This window comes from Camelus ferus, chromosome 13, assembly GCF_009834535.1.
Source record: "Camelus ferus isolate YT-003-E chromosome 13, BCGSAC_Cfer_1.0, whole genome shotgun sequence".
Classification (NCBI taxonomy): domain Eukaryota; kingdom Metazoa; phylum Chordata; class Mammalia; order Artiodactyla; family Camelidae; genus Camelus; species Camelus ferus.
Genome location: NC_045708.1, coordinates 45563663 through 45585007, shown reverse-complemented (window position 1 = coordinate 45585007; position 21345 = coordinate 45563663). Strand labels below are relative to the sequence as shown.

General features: G+C 34.8%; 1 protein-coding gene across 8 annotated transcripts in view; it reads right to left on the bottom strand.

The window, feature by feature from the left end:
• PATJ (PATJ crumbs cell polarity complex component) overlaps window positions 1-21345 on the bottom strand; it is a 291845-nt gene that overhangs the window by 252416 nt on the left and 18084 nt on the right. For all 8 annotated transcript variants that reach the window (XM_032494431.1, XM_032494436.1, XM_032494434.1 and 5 more), the window contains exons 6-11: window positions 19861-20056; window positions 17748-17876; window positions 8469-8687; window positions 6095-6197; window positions 3081-3172; window positions 1609-1750 (exon numbers count right to left, since the gene is read on the bottom strand). In XM_032494431.1, the coding sequence (XP_032350322.1) occupies window positions 1609-1750; window positions 3081-3172; window positions 6095-6197; window positions 8469-8687; window positions 17748-17876; window positions 19861-20056 (881 nt within the window). The remainder of the gene's footprint in view (window positions 1-1608; window positions 1751-3080; window positions 3173-6094; window positions 6198-8468; window positions 8688-17747; window positions 17877-19860; window positions 20057-21345) is intronic.

Here is a 21345-nt window from a genome sequence, read left to right as displayed (position 1 = left end):
AAAATTCCTATGATCTTAGCATGAGATTTTAAACCACAGAATTTTTTAGAATATTAATCCCTTGATACACAGTAAATGCACAGCCCAGTGCTGGCAAAACAAATGCCAACCAGAAGCTGCTGGTATAGTTGGGGGGAAAAGTTACATACTAAACAGAGTGTACAGTACAAAGCAACATATGATTGTATTCTACAAGTAGCAGACACATGTGATACCATGTGTATACAGAAGTATATACAACACACAAAAATAGCATGAGTTTAGAGGAGAAAATGTAAGATTTTGAATGGTAGAGGGAGGTACTGCATAAGAGCTAGAAACTGCAGTTTGCTGGAGAAAAACAGACTTAAACACTGACTACGAGGAAGACACACAAAGATGTGTTAGATGGGGCAGGGACACAGGCATAACCACTCCCCTACATTATAGTAACCACACATCAAACAGGTAGTTACAACACAGTGTGATAAATGCTGCAGCAGAGTGCTCCTCAAAGGGTGCTAGTGAAACACACAGCACCAAACCATGGAGAAGTGCAGGTTTAGAGTCAAAACCTATCCTAAGACAAATTTAAAACATAGGCATGCCCAGTAAAGAATTGCTAATTTACAGATGACATACTTCATTTGATATAGCAAACTAAAGCCAAAGGCTTTATCAGAATTACTAAAAACCATTATATTGACATAGACATTTACATAAACCTTTTAAGGTCAATATAGCATTTGTATAATTTGAACTATTCAGGCAATTTTAAATTTTATACATATAATACAGTTGACAGGGCATCTATCTTTCAGCAGCAAAATTTCCATTATCACATAAAACTTAAAAAGTTCCAACATAAATACAAATCAACATTAGCTGAAAGTAAAGGTTTCCAGGCTCATTATATCTTCAGAAGAGAGGAAAAAAAAGTATTCATCTTCTGACAAATTCTAATGGAATTAATTCTTACTTGCTAGTTATATAACTAGTTGTTCATTTTAAATTGAATATGTTTCCATGATTGTAAAATTTTGTTGATCTATATAAGTTGATAATTAAAAGTTGGCATGCATACAATAATACATTTATTCCATAATGAAAATTTACCCTTATAATCAAAATAGCAAATATCATTTTATAAATAAAAATATTCTTGATAGAAATCCATGTTTTATTTTCTCTTGCTATATTTCACAAAGTGAATCAAGAAACATTAGAATCAAACATATCATTGGAAGTAATATGAAACCTAAAGTTTGCAAAATGTCAAAGCATTAGACAAATGAGTTCCCTGGAACAAAAGGTGGCAAAGTTTTATTATTCAAATATAAGTATTAAATGAAATTTGGAAGCTTTGGGGGAAAATGATTTCCGTCTACATTTAGAGAAGCTCAAAGCTGAATGCATGTCAGGGTTCACGTTCTAACACTTGGGCTGGCACGTTGTAACAGGCAAAGGAAACTCTTCTACAATACATAAATGAGCTGATTCACTTCTCCAACACTGCGTTACACAAGGTGGCAGTTTTTCCTTCCCAGAACTACAGAACAGCTTCCATAAAGGAGCTACTCTTCCAAACCCAGACTACACAGTGGGGAGAGGGACGGCCGACTTAATTACCTCCGTCTGAGGGCCGTTCCAGTGGAGAAGCAGATGAAGATGCCTTCCTTCGAACTAGGGTCAGGTGTACCACTTGCCCTGCATTTCGTAACACTTCAACAACATCCTGGTTGACAAAACCCTGAATATTCACCCCATCAACCTAAAACATTAGGAGACACATTAAACAGAGGTTTCAAGTTAGCCACTACTTTTAATTTTGGCAAGGTAGGATAAAATTAGGCAATTTATTTCATTCCAGAAAGAATTTGTATTAGACCTAAGAAAGCATTTTTTTGAATAAGGATGCAAAATTAGTGGTAAAACATGCTGACAAATTTCCTGAGAAACTTGAGTTTGAGTACTCAAACTTTTACTCCTAAATCATACATTTTAACTTACAGCCTAAGTGAGGTAAAGGGTCTTAATCTCTTATGCTATTCAAAATTCAAAGTGCCATAAAAGGTAGTCAATTGTGATACAGAACTCTAAGATGTATTAACAGAAGCCATTATTACTCAAATTGAAGAGGCCATCCGATACGTCATCCCTCCACGAAGTGTCACTATGTGATATTTTCCAAAAGAAACTGATCTCCTTCCCTTAGGTTTTCCAGTACTCTGAAAAAGTGTGCTCAAGAAAGGTATTTACTAATCTCAGCTCAGTTGGCCCTGAAATCCAGCAGGCCTCCTAGCTCAACCTTCCTCAAGTTAGCCAAACCACTGTTTAGCTTTCCCTGTTAAGTATTTTCTCCAAAGTATCCACCGCTATCACTGGTCTCCAAACCCTGCCAATCCCAAGACATTTCCTAAGCCTAATAATGGGAAAGCCAAGGGTCATGAGAAGTGCTTCCTTAGATGGACTTGAAGGATAGTCAAATTGTATCAGCAAACGTTTGTTTCTGCGTAGGTCACTAAATTACATGTGTATATCTGTAATGTATACATGCTTCAAATTATGAGAATAAACTATAAAATTTAACTGATTTCTACTAAATGGAGGAAACACCAATCCAAATTGATAAAAGGCAATCGTTATAGTCTCAAATACATAAAATATCAAGTTTGAATATACTCAAAATTACCACTATTAGAAAAACTTTCACAAAGGGATTAAAAAGTTCTGGTAAATGGCCTATTAATTGTATATAAAACTGATGAGTTTAAAAAACACAAAGAGGTGCCTGAAAAGTGTTTTCTAGGAGAATGCTACAGCATCTTTCAAACATATGTAAATATGTATATTATAATACATATGTATATAGAATTTTTTCCTATAAATAGTTAGTGACTCTTTTCTTCACAGGCAGTAAAAAAAAATTTTAATTAAAAAAAATTAAATTTAGTACCGTAAGAGTCCAAATTAATGAGATTTCACTATATTAACAATTTTTTAAAATATTATGAGACTATATTAAGCCATTCCCTTTGCATACATATTATAATTTTTCCCCCAAAGTTGACTCAATTCTAAAAACGAGGGAAGTCACTTACAGCAACTATTTGGTCATTCACTTGAATCTGGCCGTTGTGGTATGCAGCACTGCCCGGTATTACACTTTTCACATAAATCCCTGAAGCTTCCCCTAAGGTGCACAAAACACATGGAAAAAAGAAGAAAGCTCTAATTAGGCTTGATTGCAAAATTCACATCAAGAGGTTAATTAGCTAAAGGGGCTGACTGGAGGCTTGATAAATACGATTTTGAACACAAGCGGAGAAATTGATGGATTATTTCAAACTGTCACCATCACAAGTGATCTGAATTTGAAATAATTTGACTGATGCCTATTTTTGAAAAATAATCACTCCAATATAAGCTGAAATTCGGGAAAGCTCATGTTAAGCCCTTTTTTTTTTTTTAGCATTATTTTATTTATTTATTTTTAACATCTTTATTGTGGTATGGTTCCTGTACAGTATACTACACTTGTTTCAAATGTACAATTTGATGAATTTTGATAGATGTCTACACCAATGAAACCACTACCACAATCAAGATAGCTAACATTTCCATCACTCCCCAAAAGGTGCAATTTTTGAATTCCCAATTTATCCCTTCCCACCCCTTTTACCCACTGGGAACAGTAAGTCTATGTCTGTGAGTCTGTTTCTGCTTTGTAGATAAATTCATTTGTGTCCTTTTTTTAAAGATTCCACATATAAGTGATATCACATGGCATTTTTCTTTCTCTTTCTGGCTTACTTCACCTAGAATGACAATCTCCAAATTCATCCATGTTGCTGCAACTGGCATTATTTTATTCCTTTTTATGGCTGAGTAGTATTCCATTGTATATATGTGTGTGTATGTGTGTCTTCTTTATCCAGTCATCTGTTGATGGACATTTGGGTTGTTTCCATGTCTTGGCTATTGTAAATAGTGCTGCCATGAACATAGGGGTGCATGTGACTTTTTGAATTATATTTTCCTCCAGGTTTATGCCCAGGAGTGGTATTGCTGGATCATATGTTAAATCTTAATTCTATTCTCTTGATCCATCTCCCTTCTCATTGCTGACTTGACATAAGCCTTCATCATTTCTCACCAGCACTACGATAAGTGTCCCAATACTTCCTGTCTACATTTAGTTCACTGCTCATGTTAACTTCTCTCTATATATAGTAAAAGTATATAAAAATTGCAACTATATAAAAAGTATGCATACCTATGGGGAAGGACTGGAAAGGAAGTTAGAAAAATCACTGTTCTGGATGATTATACATTTTTATTTTTTAATTTCAAATGAACTTAAACTATTGTCTGTAGAAGGAAAATAAACATCAATGGATTCCTACTGTCTACATAATAAAATGTAAATTTCACAGAATCACATTCAAGGACCTCCATAATTTACTCCAAAATTCTTTTTTCACTTCATCTTCCAACCCCCATCACTCTAACAAAAGTCCAGACACACAAGACTCTTGATGTTCCAACAAAACACCAAGTATTTTCATGATTTTTTCCCTTTTCTAATTTCAGTTTTCCTTCCTATCAACCTCACCCCTTCTATCAAAATCCTTCTCCTTTTCTTGGCCTAGTACAAATGCCCCTTTCTTTGTGAATTCTCCATTTTTCTCTGTCAAAATGAGTCTTTCATCTGCCATATGATGATAGTTTGCTTGCATCCCTGCTAAAACATGTATTTCATTTATCCTCAAATAACTGAGAGTTATTTACATGTTTATCTCCCTCAGTACATTTTTCTTATATTCATTTTTCTACTCCTCCGGACCCAAGCAAAGCAACAGCTCAAAAGTTCCAATGAATGGAATAAAGTGAAAATTATTTTGAAAGACTACATGTTAAAAAGCATACTGAGTTATAAAAAGTTCTAGTTTTTAGATTCACCACTGCTCCCCACCTCCTGTTCAGTCCCAAAAGCTTCTTTTGAGGGTAAAGAAGTAAAATGATTCTTTTCCTTATTCAGTAACAATAAGTTTTCTCAATTTTCTATCAGTTTTTCATTTCATTTTACTCTGCATGTATATTGTTAGGTTCAGAACTAGGTTATATAGTAAGTGAAAACTTAATGTAATAATAGTTCATAAACCACAGTTTAGGAACTTAGACATGATTTCTTTAATCAGACAGCATATTAAAGAGCTACTCAATACAGCTTTTTTGCAACATTATTATACAATCCATACTTAGCTCTTTTGAAATTCATTTAAATTCTGAACCTAAAAATGGTGACACTTGGAAAATCTCAAGGTCTGAAAACAGTTATTTCATTAGGCTAAAATAGCACAAGGTGGTCTGACATGAATTTCATTCAGGACTTTGAATACATTAGCATTTTTAATCTTTCCACCTGCCGTAAATATGCAAAATAATAACTTAAAAAACGAACTCTCTGATTTTTTAATTTTTAAAAACTAGAACAATTAATAACTCTGACTTTTCATGTTACTAGCAAATATTTGCAAAAAAAGGTTTATTTTTCCTTACTATAATGATTTCTTATCATAAGAGAGTAACTCTTACAGTGAAAGTTCCTGAAGGAGTTGAGGGGATATTATTCAGACATACTTGGGTCATGTATTTATTCTTACAATGTATTCCTTTCACATGAATGAAAAGTAATTCTAATTAAAGTGTTTTCTCTTACTTTTCCAATAATTAAACATAATAGTTAATCCTTTTTGACATTCACAGTATGAAATATATGCAGTAATCATTTTACTTTATCCATGGAAAATGTCGTAATATCAGAGTCATAATATTTAAAATGTATCTCAGAAAAAAGGGGAGGTACAATTCAAATGTTACACACTGTGTTGGATAATTGAATTCTTTTGTTAATGGCTATTGAGCCAGCTATAAAACTACTGATATAAAACTGATTCTCTAGTCACTCAGAAGTAACTGGTTGCCATTATAGATTCATGGTTTTATTGTTTAATGTTTAAATTAAAATCTGCAGATATTTAATTTTACTGTCTAGAAACTTTAACATCCTTCATAATTATTTCCAAATATAAAATAGAAATGATTCATTTACCTGTATGAGAGTTTCCAACATAGCCAACAATTCTAATCCCAAGACTCTGTCCATCTTTCTTAATGAGTTCAACATCATAAGTTTCAAAATGAGTAGAACTGTCCTGAAAGGAAAAATATAATCTTAATTATATATAAGGTTTAGTTACATAACTGTGTACATAATCAATTTGTGCATGGTTTGTCAGGTATTTTCTAAGCACCTGTGGTACACAGAATTTTAAGATGGTCCCCACAACTTTTGATTCCTGGTGCCATTCCTGGGTTTATGTCATGGAAAAGGGAGATTATCCAGGGGAACCTAATTGAACTAGGCACCCTTGCAAAGCAGAGAGCTTTCTCCTGGTGGTGGCAGAAGGGGAAGTGAAAAAGATTTGAAGCATAAAGACTGGACTTATGGTTTGAAGGAGTGGGTCATGTGAGGAGGAACACAGGGGGCTTTAAGGAGCTGAAAAAGCTCCTTAGCTGACAGCCAGCAAAGAGACATTAGTCCTACAGCTGCAAGGAACTACATTCTGCCAACAAATTTGAATGAACTTGGAAATGGATTATCCCCCAAGCGTCCAGATAAGAGCCCAGCCAGACTGACACCTTGATTTGAGCCTTGTAAGAATCTAAGCAGAGAGCCCAGCCAAGCTCACCCAAACTTCTGACCTACAAAACTATGGACCAACAAAGGTTATTGCTTAAAGCCACTAAATTTGTGGTAATTTGTTACACAACAATAGACAACTATTACAGTCACTTAGAAAAAACTCAGCATAAATTTGTACCTGAAAGTTAGAAATAAATGATATGACTAATCATCATAATAATGATCATGAGCAGAAAGCATTGACATAAAACTTAAAATTGTTACTTGTCTTCTAATTTAAAATATTTCTGTAAAAGAGTAAGGTGTCTAAAAATATATTAACTTGCTTTCAGTTCAAAACATTAGCAACAGAAAGCAAATGACTGATTGCATCAAACTCTCTCCTCACACAGCTACGCTGGTCCCTCACCACAAAGTAGAAGGCTTCAGAGAATCAGAGTAATGGAGGGAAAAGAAAATGGTTCTAACTAGTTTGGAGAAGAAAACAAAAATGATTCTAATATCTCTGACAGTAAACTTCCACTCATATGGTCCAAGAAGGAAAAAGTAAATAACTTTCCAGAAGACATCAAAATGGACCCTCAGATAAATTTGAAAGGCAGCTTCCCACTGCCTTCTCACCATAATCATTTCTCTTTTCTTTCCTCTTCCCCCATCCCCTCGTTTTAAAATTGTTTCTTTCCTCTTGCCATGTTATGTCTTGATTCAGATATGCCTGTGAGATGCTTGGAAGGAGCTTGGAGTGGGGTGAGGGAGGGGGAGGGACTGGATGAAGGCAGTCAAAAGGTACAAACTTCCAGTTATAAGATAAATAAGGACTAGGAATGTAATGTACAACATGATAAATGTAATCAATGTATGTTATATACGAAAGCTGTTAACCGAGTAATTCCTAAGAGTTTTCATTACAAGAAAAAAATTTGTTTCTATCTCTTTAATTTTGTATCTATATGAGATGACGGATGTTCACTAAACTTGTGATAATCACTTCCTAATGCATGTAAATTAAATCACTATGCTGTACACCTTATATAGTGCTGTCTGTCAATTATATCTCAGTAAGACTAGAAGAAAGAAAAAGAGCTCAGAATGGACCAGAAAGATTTGAATTCAAATTCCAGCTTTGCAATTTACTTACATACATACAAGTAGGACTGAATCACTTTGCTATACACCAGAAATGAACACAACATTGTAAATCACTTAAACTTCAATAAAAACAGTAAAGAAAAAAGTTAATTGGACTTCTGTTTCCTCATCTATTAAATAGATGATAAGACCTATCTTGCAGAATTCTTGTGCAGAATTCAGATGACCTGGACAATCCCAGGTGCTTGACAATGATTAATAAAGATAATTATTATATAACTATAATGACTATTAATAATCATAATAAATATTACTATTAATGTCTATTCCCTTTGACCAATCTGCTCTCATCAGTGATAACTCTCATACACTGACCAGTATTTACAGTTTCCTTTCCACCATCTGGATGTCTCCTCACCAATCTAATGAAATAGCAATGCAAGTATTGTTATTCTTCAATTTACAGAAGAGTAGCTGAGGCTCAGGAAGGTTGAATGACTTAATCCTGAGAAACAGCTAAAAAGAAAATCAGACTTCTCTAGTGTCTCCAAATCGGGCTCTCCTCTGCTTCACTGTTGAGCGCTGACACACTACTCAAGCCATCTGGCACTTGGAGTGGAAAGTATTTCTAATCTTGCAGTATATCACACGCAGTATTTATTTAAGATGAAAGAATAATTTGCATACTCACAAAACCAGGGCTCCTGTTGTCTACAGCAGGCAGGGCAACAGGTAAGGCTGCAGGAGCAGGGGGGGCTACAGAAATTTCACCAATCGGGTCTCTTGCAACAAGCATCCTGACAGAATTCCCACAGTTTCTTAGCACTTGTGCAACTTGCTCACTGGTCATTCCCTGCACATTTGTGCCACCAATCTTCAAGATGTGGTCTCCTGTCTGGAGTCTTCCATCCTTTAACCCAAGAAAGAAACAAAATTATTTCCAAGAAATCACTGATCTAACTTGGTTAGTTAATAACCGCTCACCAGACTTTCAGTTGTGGCAAAATGGCTGACAAAAAAGCCATCTAAAAATGCTGAATAAAATGTAATATTTTCAATGAATGGCTGAATTGGCAACAAAGATACAGAAGTCCTTGTAAAACAAAAAAAGATATGGGGGAGGGGGCACAAGGGAAGAGTTCAAAAAGAGAAAAGTAACCAGAGTTCTAAAATGGGCATTTGCTTGAGGGTATCACTTCACACCTAATGGCTAGAGCCAGGTGTTAATGGCCAAATATATACGGAAGAGACCCAAAGGACCTAGGCATCAGGAAGGGAAGAAAGTCTTATCAGAAGCTTCCAGCATAAAGCTAGAAACCCTAAGGGGCAGCAAACTCAGTGTCACACTGGAGCAACAGCAAGACATCAGGTAGTTGGAAGAGAATGAGAAAGAGAGAGTAGTAGTCAAAGAAAAGATGACAGCATTTACAGGGGGTCAGCAGTGTAGAGCAACTGCTCTGAGCCAGTGGGAAGGGAAATCACTGGAGGGCTTTGAGCAGAGGGGTGACATTATCTGACTTATTTTTAATAAGACCACTCAAGCCTCTGTGCTGAAAATAAAGCATAGGAGAGAAAACAACAGAAGCAGAGATACTAGTTGGGAGGCTAATGTAATAACCTAAAAAGAGAGAATAATACTTTGGACGCTAGCAGTGGGGGTGTTGAGAAGTGAGATTCTAGATGTATTTTTAATGAACTGTCAACAGGCTCTGCTGATAGCTTCTACATGGGGTGTGAGGGGGAAAAAAGCAATTAAAACTAAGAGTTTTTATCCTAAGCAACTGGAAAGATAGTGTTGCTATTAATTGAGATAAAGAAGGCTACAGAGGAGCTGATGTGGGAGAATAGAAATCAGGAATTCAGTTTTAGCGATGTCTAGTCTGAGATGCCTATTAGTCATTGCAAGTGGAGATACCAGATATGCAGCTGGATACACAAATCTGGAGTTCAGGAGAGAAGTCCAGACTACACATTAAGATTTAGGAGTCACTAGCATGTAGAAGGTGTTCAAAGTCATGATTCAGGATGAGTTTAGAGAAAGGATATGCAATGTTCTATTTCTTAAGCTGGTGATATATACATGGGTGATTATTACTATTATTAGTATTAATTTAAATGTTTTATTTCTTAAACTGGGTTATATGTATATTGGTGATTATTAGTTGTTATTTAAAATGTACACAGATATTGTATATATTTTATGTGTATTTCATACACAAAAATTTAAAACATAATATATCAAAAACTATATCAGTTCAAAATATTTATTATTTCCATTCTACCTTCACTTGTGAAGTTTTTTTTATTTTACTTTTTTCATTTGTGAAATTTTTGAAATAGCTTATCTACCTGCATTTTCACTAAATTTGTTTCATCAGAAAGTTTGAATTCTCTTTACTTATATTTACTACAATATGTTAAAGATTCCAAAATGTAAACATAGCTGGTTATGAAAAATTACACCAGTAGAGCACTTTACAAGTTAAAAATCACTTTTCATACATCATCTCTTTCAATGAAGGACAACTTTAAAATGAGAAAACTGAGATTCGAAAAGGTTGACTGATTTAACCAAGATCACAAAGCTAATAAGTGGCAGACCGAAGCTCAACTCTATTTGTTTCACTGAAGACATGTTCTTATTTAGTCATCTGTCTTATACTTTGACATCTCCAGAGTAACATTAGCAGACAGTAAATTTATTGTTCTTATTCTCCAAGAACTTGCCTATAATTGTCAAAAAGTTTAAATAAAATGAAGATGAAAAATAGGAAGGGAGAAAAGAAAGCCTTAAGACGGAAGTCTATTCCCCTTCCTTTTCTCCAATTTTGCAGAAAACTGAATGAAGGAAGATGTTAGATCAAAATATGAGCAGAAAGCTACGTGCTTTGTTGTGAACTCTGCAGATGGCATTGGAAGCTACTGAAAGCAGAGAAGAGCCATAAAACAGAAATGCAATTCAATTCAGAAACATTTAGAAAGATGAGAAAAGAAATAGATGCAAAGAGGAAATTATCATGGAAAAGGGAATAAAGAATTGCTGGATTTCCACTTTAAGCATTGATAATTTGATACTCTATTTTTAATCAGTGCAACAAACTTGAAATAAAACAAGCAACTACTTAAGAGAAAGCCAGTGTTTATGAGGAAAAATAAGGGTAAAGCTGCCTCCGTGAATCGAACAATTCTTGAACAGAATAATGGCTTGATCACAGTATAAAGAACACGGCGAGTATTTTCATACTTGGCCTAGCCAAAGAAGGGTATTTCACTCTAAGTACATATTTAGTGACTTCCTAGGCACTATTTTTTTTTTTCCTATTTTAGCTCAACTCAATTTATTTTTTTTTCAACTCAATTTAAAATGATGTGGATAATTTGCATCTGTCACTGAAAGTCAAACATTTTCTTCTTCCAGAAGAACAGGTGTTCTAAGGAATTCATAAGTGCAAAAACAATCATCATCAGGTTGATAGGAAAGACACTAAAATGACAGCTAGCTTTTAAAAGTCCAGCAGCCCCAAGCATGGCATTTTATTGCTATTTTCTGATCAACATTCTCCTTTCATAACCTGTCTACTGTGAAGGAAACTAAAAGGCACAGAGTCCTTTTTGTTCTTTAACAGAAATCATAAATCAATGATGGCCAATAAACAGCTATGCCAAGATTCTAGGACATAGCATGCTAATCAAACATTCAAATACAAAAGTTTATTAATCCATAGATTTTCAAGAGAGAAAAAATAAGCATACAGGCAAAGATAGTATGGAAGGCCAAAAATTAAAACAGCTGATGTAACAGGGTAACACTATTACAGTGAAAACACTAACAGCATCATTTATACAGATTTTTTTAAGTAAAAAACTTAAATTCAAATTACCAGTTACTGGCATATATATATATATTTTATAATAAATAAAATATATATATAGTATGTATATTTCTTGACATTTTAAGCCCTCTAATAGGCTGTAGTAGACGATAACATTAATTCAAAAAATATTTGAAAACCTAAAGGAATTCAGGCCTGAGCTACGTTAAGAAATTTGCTTCTCTGTAGAACCAGAAAAGGCACCAAATACTTGCACACTTCAGTAAATGAAATTTTTAACACTTTTGACTCGAGACCATTTCTATCATTGGTCTTTAATCAAAAGGCAACATGTCATTGACAGAAAGTAGTGACTTTATAAAATAAATACTCTTTCTCTCAAGGAAGGTACTAAATATAAGTACATGTATCCTATGCTACTCAAATTCCCAGAGCCCTTGTCAACTGATTTTTAAGGATAAGGGAAATACCAGTTTGTAGACTCACTCAAAGCAAAATTACTGGGAATAACCAACCGTTCAGTGGCCTGGAGCTAGGCCTTGATTATTTGAGACTGAAAATTCCTCAGAGTCTATACCCACCTTCCAATCCTTGGTTGGTTCCATTTAGTATTAAAGGTTACTGGATGGTTAATATGATTCATATTATAATTGCCTGATACCAGAAAGTCAATAATAAATGACAATATTTAAATAGGCTGTGTTCTAAAAGTCACCTTTGGGAGACAATGGGGTAACTCAAGGTACCTGATTTCCCTAGAATTCCTCCAGACCACATGAAAGAGTTTCTGCAAAACAAAGAAGTTTTACACTGCTCATATCAATTCAAAAACAAAAACAAAAAAAAACCCAAAAAACCTTCTGGCTGCTATAAGTTTCTGAAATTTTTGCCATAGGTGATCAGAATTCTCAAAAGATGTATGTTTCTGGTATTGTAAATTTTGGAGAGAATCCAAGGATTATAGTAGCTCCCCTTACACAATACCACATAATTTCTCTACCCATGGAATTAAAGCTCTGATCACATTTACTGATTGTTGATTGTAACTAGATCTCAATACTTATTTCTTAAAAACTCATATAAATCAATATTTTTCCATTTCATTTACAACATTAGAGGCAGTGGACAGCAGAGTGACAAGTAAAGACTTTGGAGTCAGACACATACACGTTCCAATCCTGGTTCCACTTTGATCAAGCTGTAGGACCATAGGTCAGTTACTTATCCTACTGAAATCTCAGATTCCTTTTAAGCCAAGTGGAGATACCTTCCTCTCTCACAGAGCTGTGAGCACTAAACTCAATACTACATGTAAAGCTTTAGCCTAGTGCCTTGCTTACCGCAAGTCCTCAAACGCATCCACTTCTGATGCCTCCCTCGGGTGCAGTGATCTCAGTCAAGTGTTCTTTGCCACACCCCTCAACTCTACTCCGTGTTTTAACTATACATATTGACTTACCTGTCACAAAAGGAAATAAAGGGGGCTACTTTATGAAACCCTTTTAAATAAGAAATACTAACTTCCTTTTCTAACTTCTATTAGATAATTTTATCTTCTGAAGAAAGTAGTATTAACCCCTTTAGCAGAATGTAAGTATCACTTTATGTTCAGTCTTGATCTTATCTAACTAATGACCTAAGACATCCATCACTTACATGTGGAATCCAAATCAGAGACACAAATGAGTTTATAAAACAGCAAGACTCACAGACACTGAAAACAAACTTGTGTCTGCCAGTGGGTGAAGGAGGTGGGAAGGGATAAATAGGGAGTTCAAGATTTGCAGATACTAAGTACTACATATAAAATAGACAAACAAGTTTCTACTGTATAGCACAGGGAACTATATTCAACATCTTGTAGTAACCTGTAATGAAAAAGAATATGAAAAGGAGTATGTATGTATGTATGTATACGTATGACTGAAACTTTATGCTGTACACCAGAAATTAACACAAGTAAACTGACTATACTTCAGTAAAAATAAATAAAATGAAATAAGAGTATATTTTAATGAAAAGCAACATTCTCTTTAATAATTTTAAAGCTATGATCAGGCTACATGAGCAACAACTGTTAAGATTTAGCAGCAAAGCATAGAGTCAGGTGAAGAGATTTTATCTGCCATTAGCTGGGCTGAGGGGAAGAGAGAAGTGAATACTGCTCTGACTCCTGTGTTTAGATCCCACTATATTCCCTACAGGAAAGAATCAATAGCTCTGTTGCTCCTAGAGCTGGTTATTCCCTGACGATAGGCTTGACCACGCCTGGACAGGTGTACAGCAGGAAAACGGAAACAGCGGGATCAACTTCGGGTAAGTAGATTTAAGCAGTAAAGCACAGGCTTCAAACAGATGTGGGCTCAATCCTGCCTCTCTCATTTCTTAGTTGCACAGCCTTGGGCAATTTATTAACAGTGTCCATATCTATAATTTGGGAATAAAATGTATACTGTTTTAAGGATTACATGAAAGTAATGTGTATTAGGCAGATAACACTGTCTGGCATAAACACTCGCTTCTCCATTATGTCTCTGACGGGCACACGCCCACCTCCTCCCGATGACCTGAAATAGCGACAGTCCCTTCCAGGAAAGAGTGAAAATCAGAGTTGGGCTTTTACCAACAGTGCCTCAAAGGGATTAATCTGGGAAACTCTGCACATCATATTCTTCTTGTGAAAATTCATAAGGCACATTAGGATATTAATAGCTCAGAAAATTCTTACAGTAAGGAAATCTATTTGATTTTGTTTAAGTTTGTACTTTCTAAATTTATTTGACCCTTTGTTCTTCATAACAACTATTCCACTTTGCATCTTGAAAAATGCTACCCTAGCAAATAAGCCTATGAAAATTGCTAAAGGGAGCTGGGTAGGGGTGGGAAAATATGTCAAAATACTCCACAATATCTCATCTCTCTTTGGACTTCAATGCTTTTCAAAAAACCCTTAAAGGTTATTATTTGTTTTGTGCCAAAGATGTATTCTGAAGACCCATAAAATGACCATTCTCAAAATTTTTGTTCTCAGAACCCTTTTACACTCTTAAAAATAACTGAAGATGGAGGAATGGGGATTACCAAGGGGCACAGGACATCTTTGTGGGTGATGGATATGTTCATTATCTTGACTGTAGTGATAGATGGTTTCATGGTTAAATTTTGTGTGTCACCTTCACTAAGCTATGGTACCCAGTTGTTTGATCCAACACTAGTCTAGAAGTTACTGTGAAGGTATTTTCCAGATGTAATGAACATCTACAATCAGTTGACTAAGGACGTTACCCCTGGTAATGTGGCTGGGCTCCATCTAATCAGTTGAAGATTTTAGAAGCTAAAAGTGAGATTTCCTGGAGAAAAAAAAATTCTGCACGAAGACTGTAACAGAAATCCTGCCAATCTGCCCTAAAAATTTCAGAGTCCAGACTGCAATATCAACTCTTGCCTGAGTTTCCAGTCTGCTGGTCTGCCCCACAGATTTCAGACTTGCCAGTAAACATGTCAAACTGCATATGTGCAATTTATTATGTATCAATTATGTCTCAAAATTTATTGAGAATCTGAGTTTTTGTTTTTGTGGTTCTCTCTGCTGATATCTGTTGATAGCTCCTGAATTGGAAAGTAGCACTAAGAAATTTTTTAAATATTTAAGACATGTAGCATATTAATATATATGTTTTATACATTGATGTATATATTTTTATTTTAAAAAGCTATATTTTCTAAAACAAAAAAATTGTGAGAAGAGTGGTATTTTTAAAGAGATTTTTTTTTCCCACATTTCTTTAATGTCTGGCCTAAAAGAAGACAGCTGAATTTTCATATCTGCTTCAGCATTTAGTGTGTTGAGATATGTTGTTTTGGTTGAGTATATAAAGAAAGTCTGGCCTCAGTCAAATATATAGTTGGAAAATGGAGGAATATTTTAATAGTCCTTCCTTTCAGCCCATTCTTTGATGATTCTTGTCACCAAAATTTGACAAGTGGCAGTTTCTTAAAGATTGTTTGCAATCTGGAATCTGAAACTACATCAGTAAGCTTTCAGATACTGTTTCACTACAATCTATTGCTCAGTCTTAAATTCTGAATGGATTTTTAACCTATTATTTTGTCATGTCTCACACTGGTCTATAGAAAATATTGATTCATAGAGTTATACAGGTCTTCCAAAAATAACATATTTCATTATTCAATATCAAAAAATCATGCTGCTTACGATCACTAATAATCTAATCAGAGAAGGCTGTAAATGTTGGGAATTTTCAATTTTATGGTAAAACACAAATTCTCCAAAATTCTAATTTTTGATTGAAAGTTCAAGTTTTATCATCAGCAACAAATGCTCTCAGCTGTTTCCCTTGAAGTAACAGGCTCACTTCATTCATTTTCAAGGAAATGTCTACCAAATGCTGAAGTCTAAATAATCATAATTTTTCTGTCAGATATTCTTTCAAAACTAAAAATGCTTTTCCAAATTGGTAGTTTGTCAGAGGTGGCGAGGAGGTAGGGAGGGAGCAAAATGAAGAAGGTCAAAAGGTATGCATTTTTAACTATAAAATAAGTAAATCATAGATATAAACTACAGCATGATGACTATAGTTAACAATACTGTATTGTATACTTGAAAGTTGCTAAGAGAGTAGCTCTTAAAAGTTCTTGTCACAAGAAAAAAAAATTAACTTGACTTATTGTGGTGATCATTTCACAGTATATAGAAATATCAAATCATTATGTTGCACACCTGAAACTAAAATAATGTATCTCCAAAAAATTAGATCTCAAAAAAATTCTTGAATTAAAGGAAAAAAATAAAAAAATAAAATAAACTTTAAAAATTTAAATGCTGCTCCATATTAAAAAGTGGCTGGTTTGTCTCATAAATGTTTTTCTTCAAGACAATCACCAGACTTCAGTATATGGCAGAAGTGTTTATATGGGACACCCCACTTCATCCCACAACAGTAGAAAGACACGCACTTAAAGGTCAAATTTTACTCAAATTAGTTTTGTTGCACTTTCTTAAGTGAAACTGGCACTTTTTCCTTTTCTGTGGCAAGCACATGGCAGAGGAGAACACGACGACTCCTACTACAGTTGGCGCCCCTGCCCTGTTTCACACTAAGGGACCAGCAGTTTCAGTCTAGTAGTGCCTGTGCGTCGTCAGTGCAAACGTCAACGTGGTGAAAGGGTTTACATCTCAGCATTATTACGTAAGTTGTTTTGATCTTACAGACCCCCTGCAAGAGATTCAGGGACACTCAGGGGCCCATAGACAAAACTCTGAGAGCCATTTCTCTAAATAAATACTTAGCTGCAGAAAGGAAAATAGGAATGACAGTAGCTCCACCATTTGTATAAGGGGGAGCAATCTTGATTAGAAATGGGGAGCTGAGGAACTTGCCTCTAAGCTGCATGTGCACAGCAAGTTCATTTTTATTTTATGTTTATTAGATGGGATAAATTTATATGTAACTGGGCATTAATAAGTAAAATTTACATACTTTTCTGATTAGCATGGACAGTTTATATAGTATAAACTCATTATGAAGTAGCTTCATAACCAAATTTCTAAACCACTCTCTAAAAGCTAAATGTAGCATTTAACATTTTCTTCAATGTAAAATTAAGTCAAAACAGTTGGTAAGTTTTAAAACGGCCCACTTTCAGTTTAAACACTGCTAAATAATGAAGGGTAGTATTTTATTTATAATACCAGAAAATTGTAATTATAATGAAATTTACCACATGCAATATTGGAATAAAAGTTTGTAATCACTGTACCATCTGATTTTAACATTTAGGCCCTTGAAAGATACAGTGGGAGAAAACAAAATATATTCAGAATGCAATACTCATGAATGATTCTTTTCAATAAAAAAATACTGTCCTCTGATTGAATCCAGGAGACTGTCAATCACAGGCCAAAAAAATACCCCAAAAATGTTGATTTAGGAGCTTTTGAAAATAAAGCAGAGTGAGTGTATATTAATACTTATTGAGAAAAAAAAAACATTCTTAGCTATACTTAAATTTTGGTTATATAATCATATATCCTAGTAACCCATAATATAAAATTACATTTCAAGCCATATAATTTAAATTGCATACAACCAAAATGAAATCAAAGGTTAACTTACTCGATCTGCTAATCCTCCAGGAACTATAGTCCTCACAACTACACCACTTGATTTTCCTCCAACTATTCCAAAACCTAATCCAGAGCCATCATTAATGAGCTCAACATCTTCAATACGGCCCCAATGAACCTACAAATTAATAGCAAGAACCAAAGTGTTAGTAAAATACATAGATTCTCTGCTTCCCAATACAGTAATTACTAAAGTAACAGATACAAATTTAACATTTGTACAATTAATCAAGTCAACTTTCTAAAGGCTCAGAGATACATATGGTCCCTGCCTTTAAGGATTTTATAATCCAATAGAGAGATAAACTAAAACATAAACAATTAAAATATAAGACAGAATACTGGCTCATAAGACACTGTAGCTTGAAGAGGACAGAAACATGTCGTCTCATTCCTCAGTCCATGCCTGATACCTAGCATAGTGCCCAGCACATAGTAGGAACCAATACGTACGTGTTTATCTGAATTGAAAGAGAATCACAAAGTATTATAAAGATGGGGAGGGGGCAGAGAAAAGAGATCAAATCCAATGAAAAATTATGAATAGCTTCAAGGAAAAGGTAGCAGTTTAATTGCTCTACAGAAAAAAAAAGACACTCAAGCAAAAGGGAAATTTAAGAGCAAAGCTAGGCTCAGATAAGTGGGGAAAATGGAAGTTTTTAGAAGAAGGAATGACAGGAACAAAGCAGTGGTTTAGAAAGACTAATCTGGCAGCAATGTGAAGTATGATACGGTGAGGAGGACACAAAGTGACAAGACTAATTTAGGGAACTCTTATGAAGGAGAGGAAAGGGAAGCCCCAGTGGAGATATGAGCAATAGGGTTATACAAATCAGACTAAGAGACAAAAGCATTTTTCCTCTATGTAGCAGACTTCCATCAGACATGTGCGTTAAGTTCACATAACGCAACTACAGAGCAAGTTTCTTCCCACAGGATATTAGAGCATACATATTACTTAGTTTTTCTGTTATACTAAGTGGGAAAGTTACTACGCAATGTTAAAATAACCAGGAATATTGGGAATATTTAATAAAGTCACATCTGGAACAACATCTAGTATCTGGGAAGCAACAATGTTTGCCAAAATATGCCTGAACTAGGGATAGTAGTGAATATTCGTGGAGTGCTTATGGCACTGTGCTTAGCTCTCCACATGCATTCTCATTTAATCCTCACAACCTCTGTGAAGTAGACACTGCTCTTAGTTCCAAGCAACAGATGAGGAAACGAAGGTATGGAGAAGTCCAGGCACATGCCCAGTGAGGCTCAGCTGCGAAGTGGAAGAGCTGGATGTGAACCCACCTTCGCCTGGCTCCAGAGCCCTTGTTCTTAACCACTGTGCTAAGTGACTTCCCACTTTGCTTGCTTCTATTTATTATGTAAATTGTGCTGTATAAATATTACTGATTACAACAGGGAAAATGTCTATACATTAATTTGTGTTGTGACCTTGTACTGTACCCAGACAGTCCATTTTTTCTTTTGTCCCAATGAATGAAAATGAAATAAATCAGCTAGCACTTAGTGTTATAAGAAAATAAGATTTATTAGCTTGAGTTCTGAAGATGCAGGCCAAAATCTGTAAAATGTTATAAAGCAAGTTTAAAGATTCCCAAAGGAAATACAAACCTTTATTTTTTTAATTGTTCAGTACACATCTTGACATGAAAAAAAAATTCTATAATTATGTGCTATCAATAATTTAGTCATCAACACCCAATATAATTTATAAAAATGTTTTTGAAATAATAAATTTTTACTTAAGATACTCAACAGCAAATATCAAATAAAAATTCTCAGCTTAATTAATTGGCTACATCACCAAGGAACTCTTTCCATCATCAAACAAATTATACCCAATACTACAAGTCTGCCCTGTATATTAAATAACCTTAAATAAGGAGAACCATAGGACATCGAAAACACAAAACAAAAACCTTCCATGAAATACCTTGTTTAATATGCTAATGCTGCATTTGGTGATATAATCATCTTTTTTGAACTATGACAAGTAAAATGACACCTTCTAAATGTCTTTACACTTCTTAAAATCAATGGCATAATTCAAAACTAAGTATTTTTCCAAATTTGCAACTCACTGTTTCAGGCAGAGTTGCATCAGTTAGGCTGGCAGGAGCACTGCTCTTTGTGTGGACTGGTTCCCTGGCCACAACCAGACGCAAAGATCCAGTGGTTTGTTGTAATAATGCAATGGCTTGCTGATGGGAAATGTTCTGATCCAGAGGCGTGTGATTAATAGCCAATATTTGGTCATTTTCCTTTAACCTTTGATCCCTTGATGAAATAAGAAAATTTTAAGTGATATAATAGCCTGATTTTTTAAAATCTATTATTCAAGTTAAGTAGTTTATTTCTTATGGTACTACTTCACTTAGAACATTCAGTCAAATAATTATTTAATTATATAACAGAGGTCTTCAGAGTGCTTTCTACCAAAGCACTTATTAGCTAATTAATCAATTAAGTAGTGCATCCACACACACACACTTTAAAAGCCATTGGCTAGAAAAATAAGCAAAAACAACTTATAGGGCCCCATTGCTAAGGTTTTACAAGTATGGACACTGCCTGCATTGCTGCACCAGCCCTGTGCTCCTGAAGCCCTTCCAATCTGACTTCAACACACACCGCACAGGGGTCTATGTTCACCCACAGCCTCTTCTCTAGCAGATTCACCCCGTCTCCATTGTCCTTCGTTTCTCCAACATTTGTCAACAGAGGACAAACTCTCCTTGAAAAAATCAATAGAGATTATTTCCAAATCTATATCTGAGCCCTTCACTCTATCCCAATCACCAATCTCCCAACTGTTAACCAAGGAAGGAGGGACTTTTTTTTTTTAATTAGCAAAATCTTAAGGAAAAAAAGCACTATTATAGTTAATATTTACTGAGATGAGTCAGGTACTAGGCTAAATGCTTTAAAGGAATTATCTCCTTTTTATCCCTCACAATCACCTTTTAAAGTACTTAGTTAAATGCAAGAAATTAAAGCCTGGACAAGTTTAGCATCTTATCTAAGTAGTCTGACTCTAAACCATAATTTAAGTGCATACTAAGAGTAGGATTTACTCTGATTTACTGTGTTTGACTGTATTATCTCCTAAACACCCCTCCTCCTCTTCCTGTTTCTCCATTATCACCATTCTTTCTTAGCCCTCTTTATCTCTCTTACATCCACCCATCTCCTCCTTTCTATTCCCAGTAACAACCATCCTTATCTAGTACCTAAAACCTAACTTGCAAAATTCCTCAAGGTTTATTTTTCTAGGCTCTCTTTCATGCTTGTATTCCCAACTCAAAAATACTTCATTATCTATGGTTACTGACCAATAAGGAAAGAGTCAAAAGAAAGAAAACAAACTCCTGTCCTCGTAGTTTTACAAAAGAACATCTTTAACCTTCAAAATAAAAAATCTCCCTGAGAAGGGATTTATCTCAGAACAGAGAAGTCTAATTCATAAATTTAGAATTATGAAAATTCCATTATATTGCCCTTCTTTTTTCTCAGGTCACAGCAGATTCAACAACACTTCATCATGGACCAGAATTTGTTAACTTCTG